General features: G+C 43.3%; 1 protein-coding gene across 1 annotated transcript in view; it reads right to left on the bottom strand.

The window, feature by feature from the left end:
* Nucleotides 1–228: 228 nt before the first annotated feature.
* Slc5a1 (solute carrier family 5 member 1) overlaps nt 229–13,231 on the bottom strand; it is an 83,358-nt gene continuing 70,355 nt past the window's right edge. The window contains exons 11-15 of the mRNA XM_028870736.2: nt 11,690–11,840; nt 9,204–9,372; nt 7,337–7,552; nt 3,982–4,090; nt 229–2,100 (exon numbers count right to left, since the gene is read on the bottom strand). Of these exons, the coding sequence (XP_028726569.1) occupies nt 1,877–2,100; nt 3,982–4,090; nt 7,337–7,552; nt 9,204–9,372; nt 11,690–11,840 (869 nt within the window). The 3' untranslated portion in view covers nt 229–1,876. The remainder of the gene's footprint in view (nt 2,101–3,981; nt 4,091–7,336; nt 7,553–9,203; nt 9,373–11,689; nt 11,841–13,231) is intronic.

Below are 13,231 nucleotides of genomic sequence, written 5' to 3'. Positions count from 1 at the left end.
GGGCTACGGAGTGAGTTCCAGGAAAGGTGCAAAGCTACACAGAGAAACCCTGTCTCGAAAAACCAATATATATATCCTTTAACCAATGGGACTATAGTACAACTTAATACAGCATCTACATGGTTACGTGCATGTGACTCCCATCCCCTTTTCAAAGTGTCTTCTCTACACCACAGGAAATCCTATAAGCACCAAGATTTTCCATTGTTCATAAAGGAAAACACACCGTTCAGACAAAATAATTTATTACAATATATACAGTAAATCATTGGCCAATGCCAAGAACTAAAACCCAAGCAATCTAGGTAGTTTACGGTTCCTCCCCTCTCTCCGCTCACAACCTGCCACGAAGCCCACCCAAGACAGCACTCTGCGCAGTGCCGGCCATGAGGAATTCCCCGCTCCCCATCTTCTCAGCCTGGCTGCACGGGAACAAGAGGATCTCCATCACCTCTCCAGCTTTCCTTTCTTCTCTAACAAGAAGCCGTCCACTTCTCTTGGAGGCACTTCCACACCCAGTCTTCACTCAGCTCTTCCCTAAGCTAGCTAAATGAAACTCTTCTACAATCACATGCTGATTTCCTAGCTTCAAAGGGATATTACAATATAATTGAGATTTTGCAAGTATAATTTTAATAAATTCATTAATTATAAGTTAAATGAAAATTATTTTTTCCCATGGAAAACTAGCTCAACATAAAAATTTTCTTCCAGCTAAAGCCACCAAGCACTGCCATCCAGAACTCGGGCCATCTGCCCTAGCCTAGTCAGGGGATGGTCACCAATCAGGACGCCTTAGAAGGCAGCATGGTGGCCATGGGAAGACATGGGAAAGAGGAGCTTGGGCTAATTATGTCAGTGATTCCTGGGAAGGTATGCTGTACTAGGGTAGCGTGTGCCCTGCAGGTGCATTTACTCTGTCCTATCATGAAGTGTCAACTTCTCAGTCCATACTTCATGTCAATATCAGCACCATGAGGCATTCTTCTCCATAATAGACACCATAGGTATACTTTGTGTGGCCATAAAAATAATAAAATATAAACTAAGCAAGGACCAGGGAGCACCTGTCAATAAATGCCATAAAAATCATGGAGTCAATGAGCATCCCTGAGTGGCTAAGACATTTTAGGCTCAGTAAACACCAAGGTGAGTAACAAACATAGGAGACACACACTGAGCATTTCTTTAAAGACCAGAAAATTCCCAGTACCTAAGACTGTCTGCACCCCCAACTGGTGTGAGTCCCTGCACTTCAAATAAATACTGTCCCCTTGAGACCACCACTTTAAAGAACAAATTCCTAGGACCAGGTCCTTATCCTCAGCTTCTGGGCATTCATTCATTTGTCAAATTGATTTTCTTTTTACTAGAAAAAAAATCTAGAGGTATGTGATGACAGGGGAAAAGATTTAAAAAAAAAAAAGAAGCTGGAGGAGGAAGAAGAGGAAGAGGAGGAGGAAGAGGAGGAGGAGGAGGAGGAGGGTCAGGTAGGAAAGTGATAGGAACCAGACTGCAATTTTAAAAAATAGTATTGAAGGATTATAAACAATAATTACAAGCTGGATGTACTGAAGCAGGGTAGCATGAGGGCACACAGGTTTCTGTGTCCAAGTCGGACTTTTCCTAGATCTGAGTCAATTTCTCCTTCCTCTAAAGCTCTAGCAGAAACAGGGAAGTGTGCCCCACTAGCTTCAAATGCAAAAATTCACAGCGACATAATTACTTTCCTCCAGCAAGCCTAAAATCAAATATATACATATTTTATCCCAATGGGTAAAATGTACAACTGGCCGATTTCCCCTTAGCACCACAGAACGGTCTAAAAGGAAATAACAAATCCAGACTTGCCAAGTCTACAACAGGAGGGTGGGATTCAAGCAAAGTAGGCGTAGCAAAAGACAGCCACGGCCAGCAGGATGATGCCGTTGATGTTCACCACGGTCCTCCACAAGGGCTTCTCAGAAGTGTCGGTCATCTTCAGCTTCATGGCTGCCTCCTCTTCCTTAGTCATCTTTGGTCCTTTATCCTGGTCCAGCCCACAGAACAGGTCATATGCCCTCCTAAAGCATCCTTTCTTCTTTTGGGGAGCTTCTGTGTCTGCAGAAAGACATAAAGGGATTATTGGATACAAAGCCTAAAGCAGTGGTTCTCAGCCTTCGGAATGCTGTGACCCTTTATTTTCGTTGCTACTTCATAACTGCATTTTTGCTACTCTTATGAATTGTAATGTAAATATCTGATATGCAGATGGTTTTGGGCAACCCCTGTGAAAGGGTCATTTGACCCCCAAAGGGGTCATGAGCCACATGTTGAGAACCACTGGGCTAAAGGGCCTAGAAAGGGTTTCCAGGGAAGATGGGATACCACAAAGCATTTACCATTCTATAGAAGCATCCCAGTTCTCTTGTTTTCAGGAATGGAAATTGAATGCAATGTTCAAAGCCTGAGACAGTGTTGAATTGGATTCTGCCTTCTCATGATCAACTAGTCTGAGTCTTATCTCTTCCAGGACCAATAAAAATGTGTTTTGATTTGGAATAGTCAGATAATAGATTATGAGAGGGACATGCTAACTATGAGACGGACAGCCAACTTAGGGAGAACGTGGTAAACCCACCTCTGAAACACAGAGCTTGTATCTGTTTGCTTCGTCACTGCATGGCAGTGAGGCTGGCCTGACTCAGAGAGTTGGCTGCACTTGCCTAGTCTAAGGTTTCACAACAGACCCATCTGGAGGGCAAGGGCTACTCTGCACAGGTCCTGATGCAGAACAACAACAGTCAGTACTTGTTGGGCTTACAACATGCTGATGCACGTTAACACCGCTAGTGTTAACCATCTGAGTGGTGCTGACACCCGAAGAGGATGCTGGCAAAGGAACAGATCCCCTCCGCAGAGGTCAGGTGTGGCACTGGAGACAGACAGACAGAGTTTCATATGCCAGCTCTGCCAGTCACCAGCTGTGAGATCCACTCTACCATTGAGAGACTACTGATTGGCACGTCCTGGTTTTTATAAGCAGACCGTTAGGTTTGGCTTCGCTTTGTTGGGGGTCGGAACACAGTCTCAATCTGTAGCCAGACTGGATGATGGGTATGTGCCACCATTCCTAACTCACACACTTATTGAAAAAGAGCTTTAGTGATGAAGTGCATACGTGCATCAGAACTCTAAAGTGAGGTGATGAGGGCAAATGGTCTCTAGGCCATAGTGAGGCAGACATCTAGTGGGCCCGCAGCTAAGAATCTCTGCTTCTGATGCCAGATTCGTAACTCTGCTTCATCTAGTGCTGTCCTGCAGGACTGACAGGTCTTCCACTGCAGCACCCGATCAGTGCATGGGCCTGAGCGCCTCACTTCCCCAGACGTCTTCTGCACACCATACACACACGTTCCCATGTGTACATCTCTTCCACATAGAGAGAAAAGTTTGCGACACTAAAGCTGAAGAGAGCCTTAATTTAAAGGGTAAGCCTGGGGCTAGAGTCGGGTAGCTCAGGGACAGAGCGCTCTCCTAAGTAAGGCTTGATCCCCAGAACTGAAAACAAAAAATCACAAAGGATAAGTCTATGGACACTAAGCATCATCTTAAGCATCCAGAGAAACCGGATTTTCTAATCTAAAGTGGAAAGACATAAGATGCCAAGAGCCTCTGGTCCATACCCTCGTTGTCATCAGAAGTCAACATAGCTTTGCACATGTCTCTGTCTCAGGCCATAGGATGTCAGTAAAGCCCTAACTCTGCCACACCAACTATGCTCCAAATCAAGAACAAATTATTCTTTGTTCACTGATTCAACGAGTTCTGCAAATTATGGGGAGTGAGGCAGCTGAAAGCGTTTCTTCCTCACCTTCACCTATTTGGTGAACTTCCACAAATGCATACCTGTCTTTCACCCTGCCCTCTCCCAGTCCTCAAGGACATGAGCAGTGATGAAGGCATTTGCTAAAGACTTCAATAAATGGCTTAGGAACACACCTATTTCAATTGTATCCTTAGGTTCCTCTTGAATGTGCTCATCATCTTCTGCATCCAGGTCAATACGTTCTTCTTTGCTGTTGCGTAGGCTCCAACACAGACGGTACAACTGTGGAGAAAGCAAAGCAGATCACCAGAGTGTGGTGACATATTGTGTACCCTAATAATTTGCCTGAAGACCAGAGGACAGAACAAGCCACTAGATTAAACATAGAAGCCAGGCAGTGATGGCACATACCTTTAATCCTAGCATTCGGGAGGCAGTGAACTCTGTGAGTTCAAAGCCACCCTGAACTACATGAGATTGACTCAGTCTAGGAGAGAAACAGAGCCAGGCAGTGGTGGCACACACTTTTAATCCCAATACTTGGGAGTCACACACCTTTAATCCCAGCACTAGGAAAGTTGAGACAGGAAATTATATGGGAAAGGTATATAAGGCGTGTGGAGACAGGAAGTAAAGTCTTTCTGCTGAGGAAAGCTGTACAGGCTGAGGAGTCCTAGAGGTAAGAGGTGGCTTGTTCCTTTGTCTCTCTGATCTTTCAGCTTTCACCCCAATATGTGGTACCAGGTTTTTTATTATAAGACCATTTAAGATTTGAACAACACCAGAAAGATCTAAATAGGCCAAGAATTTGAGGGGAAAAAAAGTACACATCAAGAAAGGAAAAGCATATGGCCTTTCCATACCAAGAAAACATGGATCACTGTCCCATCGACATCCCAATTAATATATATATATATTATATATGTTAACATATATATAACATATATTAACATATATATATCATAATAGAGAGAGAGGCTAAGAGACTGCCTCAAGTCATCCCTAAGTGACACATCTGCATCTTCACCTCCGAGGCTCAGGAAGAATCACAGAGAGAGGACAAAAAGAAGGTAAGAGACCAGATGGGGAGGAGGGTTGTGAACAGTCTCTTCTGGACGTGACACACCACTGTCCTCAGGAACTCACTGCAGCAGGGACCTACACAAGATGATGCGGCCTGTCTCCCCTTCCTCGTGCATGCGGAAGGCACTCATGAGACCCCACCCCATGTGAGGGACTGTGGACAACTAAAGAATGCTGGAGAGGGAGTTGTCCCTTTCTTCAGGGGTGAAGCCAGTGATAAGTTCCCATGTTCTGTATGACTTCCCATTCATGCTCATGCAAGCAGCCTTCACTAAACTCCGTGAGTCAGAAGATAAGATGCAAAGTTAAGAGGGGGCTTGTTGGAAAGAAAAGTTTCAGGACGGACGTGGGATGGCAGATGGTAATGGACGGTGTAAACGACCAAAATTCAGAATATTCACATATGCAAGTACCAAGGGAGTAAAATAATACTAATAGTAATAAAACAAAAAATTAAACAAAGTAAAAGGCAAAGTAAAATAAAAATACAATAATTATAGAAATAATGGGTCAGTGAGATAGCTCCGTGAATAAAAGTGCATACAGCCAAGCCTTTAGACTCGAGTTCAATCCTGAGGATCCACTGAGTAGCAGCAGACAACCACCTCACACAAGTTATCCTCTGACCTTCATGTGTGCACTGGGGCATGCAGATGCCCCCCATGCATGAAATATAAATAAATGGAGTTTTTTAAATTAAAAACCTCATGAGAAGAGACTGCCTGAAACATACATGTTTGTTGTGTGAATGAATCACTTTTTTCCTGATAAAGGAGTTTGTCCTCTCAGCACTGCTTCTCAGAAACAGGACGAGAAGTCTTATTTCCGAACCAGCATTGTAAGATCTTATTGAACCCTGCCACATTATAGAAATAAAAACTGTAAACATGAGCGATATCAACACAGGATAGAACAGGGCCAGTTTCTACTGATACACCTCGGAATGTGAGGTAGGAATTTGCAAAATCCTGTGAGAACCAATGCCATACTTCCATTCCAATCATGCTTTTTGGTGAGTGTCTTGCTTTCTCTACTTCACAAGGAAGCTCAGAGCCTCAGGTTTGAGGCTTCAATACTTCTGCAGACTGAGATATAGCAAAATGGTTGCTACAATGTAAAGATCCCTACCACAGAGCTGGCAAAGGACGAGCTGGTGAATCTGCAGCTATAAACGTGGATTCTATTTTTCAATAAGGTTGTCTTAGATCTCGATCATCTGACAGGGAGATTAAAGGTCTCTTAGGGATTCCACGGGTGCTTGTGTTTGTGTGTGCTGGAGTAAAGTGTTCATACGACCCTTTTCCTATAGATAAATGCTACATTGGCTTTTTTGTTTGTTTGTTTGTTTGTTTTTAGCTCTGTTCCCTTGCAAACCTGGGAACAACAGAATGCTGTATGTGTTGGATCATGAGACTATTTTGACTGTAATAAAATGGGTTCATTATTGATTATCCTTCTTTGCATTGCTAAAGCTATGAAATAACTTTAATCCAATGGCAGCATATGCAGCTAAAGAAGTGTCTTATGTTTTCTGAAGGCTTGAAATGGGTGGGCATTGGCAGTGCATTGTGGTTTGAATGTCCAAAACTAATATTGGAAGGCAATTGCCAGTTTGACAATATCAAGAGTGGGGTTTTCTTTAGATAATCTTTGGCGGTAAGTAATCCAATTACCTCTTAATACTGTTATGCTGGGAGAACCTTCCTGATTAAAAACAAAAAAGATGAAGTTTGGTCCCTATCCTTTCTTCCTCTCTCTCACATGCAGCTTCTTGTCAAGACACCAGCTACCACGTTATTGTTCTGCAAGAAACCCCACCATACAAAGCCTCTCAACCTTGAATTTCCAGTATCTACATGGTGAGAGACGTAAACTTCTATTATTTGTGATATTATAAATATTATTTATAATAGTATAACTATAAATATTGTTTCTAATATTATTTATAATCCACCTAGTCTGTGGTATTCAATTAAAGCAGCAGAAAACAGAATTAAAACATATTGTTAAAGATGTCTCATTTAGAAAATAGTCAAAAAGTAAACCATAGTTTAAGTGGTTTTCCTGAGTGGGTAATTTTTGTAATTAGGCATGTCCTTTGCTGGGACTTCTGGATGATTTGGCCATGAAACTTTCACAAGAAATACAACTTCTTATTTTGGACATGGACTTCTAGTCTAGAGTATTATGTTGCCTGTCGAGTGACCTCTCTTCACTTTGTATCTGTTACTCAGGAAGCCGAGTCTACAGAACAGCCCCCTAGACTGAAGTCTGGGCTTTGAGGATTTGCACCAGACAGTGTTGATACAGCAAGCATTCCATGTTTCCCATCCTGAATGCTTCTACATGAAACCAATGATAAGCTGGAACTATTTCAGTCACGTAGAGTGTGAGCTGCTCAGAGGGATGTGGAACAGGGTGGGGTTAGCTCAAATAGATACTCACGTGCACGTCGGGAATGGGCTTGGTGAGGAAGGAGACGATCAGGATGGTGATAATAGAGACAGTGAAGAGGATGATGGCGAAGTACAAATAGTGGACCCCACAGATGATCGTGGGGCAGTTGCTGGGCTCCATGCAGCTCCCAGTTCCATAGGCAAACTCGGTAATCATACGGGAAATTCCAACCAAAAAGCCTAGAATCAGTCCCCAGAAGGCTCCCTGCAAAGGAAAACCCTGGGTTAATGGTGCTGAAACAAGAAAGCAATGACATTCTCATTTTCCTAAGGAGCAGAAGATGGAGATGAAGAAACAGAGAAGAAAAGGTTCCTCCCGGCCATCCGAGGCCAAGGCACTGAAATTCAGATTCTGAACAGAACTGGTAATTAGCCTGATGCGTGGGTAGCAGCCACCTTCTCCAACTCTTCTCATGTGGGTGGATGGCTGAAGAGCACATCCATCTCAGGTCTCATTTCTATTGTACTGTAAACTTGGTAGCACCCTCCCCCAGGTTAGTGGACTCAGACTCACTGACCTGGGTTTCGATGCTGCTGTTCCTACCCTGGTTTCTCAGCTGTGTCTCCCATTCTTCATACACACAAACTCCTCTCTAGACAGGTTAAACTCCTTACGCTTTCATTTCCACATTGTGAGCTCCATCTTGAATGCCCTCTTTCTTCTTGACTTTAAATCCTTTCTGCTCTATGCCCTCCAAGCAGCCTTCCCTGCTTGGAGTTTTGGTGTCCGTTGACATGGCCCTTTTTGAATCCCTGCCTACTTACACTTTGTCCCATGTTTCATGGCTCATTTGTCATCTCTCTTACAGTTTCACAGATGAACTTCTTGAGCACAAGGACTTTGTCCCTCACTGGGCCCTGAAGATCCTGACTAAAAAGGCAAGTTCACATCGTAGGTAACTTGTACTAGAACATCCTCTGGTGTCGTTCACCCAGGGACTACAAACAAGACTTCCTAGTGGGAGCCACACAGTCAGATCAGAATTACCAAGACTGGATGGATAGAAACAGTGATGCCATACTGATGAGAAGCCATATGTGTGCAAAGAGTGTGCAAAAGTCTTCTTGTGCACCAAAGAATTCATACAGCAGAGAAAGCTTACTCCGTGAATGTGGAAAAGCCTCCTGTCTGCCCTCCTGCCTTACTGTCTGCCAGAGACTTCAGAGTGGAGATCTCCCTCATGGGCATGAGGACTGTGGGGATCCTTCACTTGTAGCTTATACATATTCATATAAAAATCCATAGTGGGGAAACCTTATGTGTGTAACAAGTATGGTAAACCGTGCACCAGTGAACCCACACTGGAGAGAAGCCCTATGAGTGTGCAAAGTATAGTGTGGCCCTCATCTCTAACCCATACCTCATGTGACACCACACGACTCACCTTGTCAAAGAGCCAGGGAGGGGAAGCTCTCTGGTCATAGTCTATGCCCCCCACTACCCCATAGGAGACGCCCCTGTTCTATTTATTCCTCCTTCAGTAAACAAGACCAATAACTTTTAAAGTTAGGTTTCTAGAAGGCAATATAAACACCAGCATTTCAGAGACTAATTCAAAGAAAATAAAACTAAGTGCCTAAATGGGGAAAAAAAGGTTGGATGGAAAACATACACTATTAGTTGAGACTTTGTAGCGAGGACAAGGGCAGATCTGATACTAACTCCTGAGGGTTCATGCCAGTTCTCGAGGGACCTCAGGGTTTCTTGAGGCATATCCAGTCAAAGCTATAACTGTACATCCACTTCTGTTTGAGATCTCTGGAATACAGAATCCTTCTCATAGAGAATATGCAAAGCCCCATAAGTGACTGCTGCAGCACACGGGCTTTTCTGGAGCTGCTAGAGTGATACCTACTGGTTCATTGACTCTCTTGCAGAAAACCGCGAGCAGGAAGACAGCTGCAATGGGTGGCCCCAAGTAACTGGTGATAGACTGGATATAATCAAAGAGCTGTCCACTTTGAGCAGACTGCACAATAGGAACCCAGGCGATGCTGATGCCAATCAGAACGAGGATGAACAACCTGAAATCAAAGCCCCACAAGAGTGTATCAGTGTTCTACATGATAAATATATACCAGTAATATAGAAACTCATATGCACATGCTAGCATATCAGTGTTCTACATGATAAATGTATACCAGTAATATAGAAACACATACACACATACCTATATGTAGGTGTTACCAGCAAATATATATGCATACATGAATTATATAAATATATACATATTTCATATTACCACAGTGAAGCAAATTCATTCTGGAGGCTTCTTTCTTCCTTATTCTGTTTAACTCAAAGTCATCTGTGTCTATGAATAACTGAGACACATTTGACTTTCAAAAGGCAGCTAGGCCCAGTGATCTAATGCACAAAAATCCCACTTTGAGAAGAGTCAAAGGTAGGTACAAGGTTACAGACTCGGGAGCAAGGTAATCATGGATTCAGATTCTCATTGTTCCTGCATGAAACAAGCTACTTAATCTCCCTCCAAGTCTCAAGTTCTCCAGCTGAAAACTGAGAATGAAAGATTGGGTGAAGATTAATGAGAGAAAATCATCTCACAATAGAAAATTTAATTTTAATTTTTTTTTTTTTTGGTTTTTCAAGACAGGGTTTCTTTGTGTAGCTTTGCACCTTTCCTGGAACTCACTTGGTAGCCCAGGCTGGCCTCAAACTCACAGAGATCCGCCTGGCTCTGCCTCCCAAGTGCTGGGATTAAAGGCATGTGCCACCACTGCCCAGCAAATTTAAAATTTTTAAAAAATTTAAAACTTAAATTTAAAAAATAAAATTTTCTTCCTTCCTTCCCTTCTGCCTCTCTTCCTCTCTTTCTTTAATTTTTTGAGACAGGTTTTCTCTGTGTAACAGTCCTGGCTGTCCTGGAACTCTCTCTGTAGACCAGCCTGACCTCGAACTCACAGAGATCCACCTGCCTCTGACTCCCAAGTGCTGGGATCAAAGGCGGGTGTCACCACACTCAGCTCTAAAATTAAAACTTTTTAAATTAAATAAAAATTTTAGAATATCATCTTCTTTTTCTTCTTTCTTACAAAGTTTTAACAAAGTTAAAGAATTAGCCAGGGAAAGATTTTAAGGGAACAGTCTAGTCAGGAAGTAGCCGGGTCTTTCTAGCTCTCTTCTTGTTTACTTCATGTTGGAAAACTATGGGAGATTCTCTTACACACTCTTATTTCTTGTGCACTTGGTTTAATTATAAAGAAGACTAGAGTTTCCTTACCCTGTGCGTATTTAAAGCAAACGAGTAATGTTTCCACCTAGGTCTCCCTCTGGGACAGCCTTCCTATACCACCCACTATTTACCCAAAACCTACCTGCCATTTTTGACTCCAAAATCTCCCTCCACCAAACCTTCGCCTACTACACTAAGCCATGCTCATCTCTCCCTTATCTGGGTCCTGGATTGCTCTTACAAACCATACAGTTGCTTCATGCCACTGTGAGCTTGTTTAATTTGAGCAAACCCAAAGCTAGTAGTTATTGGATGTACACACACACACACACACACACACACACACACACACACACACACACAAAAGTGAGATTTAATGCAATCATAGGACCAGGAGATCTAGAACTGTACAAGTCAACAAACTGGTTTTCTTTCCAGTAGGTACCTTCTAAAACAAACAAACAAACAAACAAACAAACAAGTGAGGTCTCAGTGCTGCTCAGTAGAGTGCAAAGTAGTAGACTCTCTGCTGGTCAGATACTCTTTTGTGGGGATAGGGATCCTTATTTTCTCAAAAAACAAGGAATGGGGATGCAGCTCAGTGGGAGAGCATTTGCCTGGTCCATGCAAAGCACCAAGTTTGATCCCAGTGCTATTTATTAAAGTATATGTGCACAGAGCTGGTGCTTTGTACTTCACAGAGGATATTGAGAGCTCTGCGGAGGGACTTAACCAGCTGCAGCCACAGGCCTGGCTCTGCCCAGCCCAGGCCTAGTTAAGATACAGATAACGTCATTCTAGTAACCCTCATTAGCAGCCTGAGATAAAGAAGTGGATTTCTTACCTTTCTTCTAACTCTAGTGGGACGCTGCTTAATTGTTTTCAATGTAAAATGAAAGGCCAGGGCTGGGGTCTAGCTCTGTGGCACAGTGCTCGCCCAGAGTGTACAAAGCCCTGACTTCAATGCCCCATTACCACAGAAAATAAAAAGAAAGTGCCAGTGAAGGGTAACTATAACTGGCCACAGAGACAGCTCCGATTATACCAAGTATCTGCCAATCTTGCCTAACTGAACTACGGTGGGTAGAGTTTTTTGTGATCTTTTCAGCTTCCCTGGTACATGGCAGAGTGGAGGAAGCCGCATTTACCTTCCTGCGATCATGAGCTCCTTCTCGGATGCTCCCTTCCGGATCTTGGTGTAGATGTCCATGGTGAAGAGGGTGCTGGCACTATTGAAGATGGAGGTCAAGGAGCTCATGAGTGAAGCCATCATCACTGACAACATCAGGCCTCGCAGTCCTGGAAGGGAGAGAGGTTTTGAGTGACACATCCGTCACCCCAACTCTCTGCTTCTTGTGCAGCAGTACCCAAGGTTTGTTTGTCTTTAGAAATCGTGCCTGGGTCCTCAAATTCATCTCTCCGGGAAGAATAGAGGTTTTAAGAACTGGACCTTCTAAGACAATGGAAACTCTAGTTTTCTTTATAATTAAACCAAGTGCACAAGAAATAAGAGCGTGTAAGAGACTCTCCCATAGTTTTCCAACATGAAGTAAACAAGAAGAGAGCTAGAAAGACCCGGCTACTTCCTGACTAGATTGTTCCCTTAAAATCTTTCCCTGGTTAATTCTTTAACTTTGTTAAGACTTTGTAAGAAAGAAGACAATGATTCAGAGACAAGATAAACAGAGGATTTTCAACTAAATGGTGATGATGATGATGGTGGTGAGTGTGGTGGTCATGGCAGTGGCAGGTATTTCCAACCAAGGGGACTTTCATGAGGACTCTCACCAAAAAGAGTCATGATACAGCAGAAGGATGTCTACACTAGATTGAAAAGAGAATGAAAAGACATCCATGAATGGGAGCCTAGAGAAATGAGCAAGTCACATCTGGCAAAGCTGTAGCATACAATGTGATGGCTGCTCTTGGTTGTCAGCTTAACCACATCTGGAATCAACTAAAACCCAAGCCCCTGAGTACAACTGTGGGGGATTTTCTTAATTAAATAATTTGAAGTGGAAAGACCCACCTTTAATCTGGATCTTTTAAGGTGGGAAGATCCACCTGTAATCTGGGCCACACCTTCTGGTGGCAGCCTATTATATAAGGACTTGGAAGAAGGAAGCTCTTGCTCTTTGCCTGCTTGCCCTCACTCTCTCTGGCAAGTCCATTCCTGCACTGGCATTGGAGCCTACTTCTTAGGGATTCCAGCATACACTGAAGACTAGCTGAGACACCCAGGCTTATGGATGAAACAACTACTAGATTCTGGGACTTTCTGTTGGAAGACAGTGATTGTTGGGCTAGCTGGGCCACAAGCTGTAAGCCACACTAATAAATCACCTGGTGAAGCGGGTCTGTGACACAACCTGCCTGACCTGCAACAGGACCTGTTTAAACTCCGCCGACATCGGCTTTGCCATTGATGACTTGAGCAGCATTGGGACAAGCAACTTAATTTCCTCTCATTGTTCTATTCTTGTTAGACCTTCATTCACTTATCTGCTCAAGAAATGTTTGCTAAATATAATTGTGCGGCAGCCTAGCCCTCGCCCCCAAATCATGGTATAGCAGACTAGTAAGGCAAGAGAGGCAAAAGCAGACAGGAAGAAAAGTACATGATAATTAGGAGACAAAATGGGCAGAAGTGGTGTGGATTCGTGGGGGAACACTCGCTGGCTGAAAACCTG

This window comes from Peromyscus leucopus, chromosome 7, assembly GCF_004664715.2.
Source record: "Peromyscus leucopus breed LL Stock chromosome 7, UCI_PerLeu_2.1, whole genome shotgun sequence".
Lineage (NCBI taxonomy): Eukaryota > Metazoa > Chordata > Mammalia > Rodentia > Cricetidae > Peromyscus > Peromyscus leucopus.
Note: the sequence above shows the minus strand (reverse complement) of the source record. Positions and strands in the feature narration are given on the sequence as shown.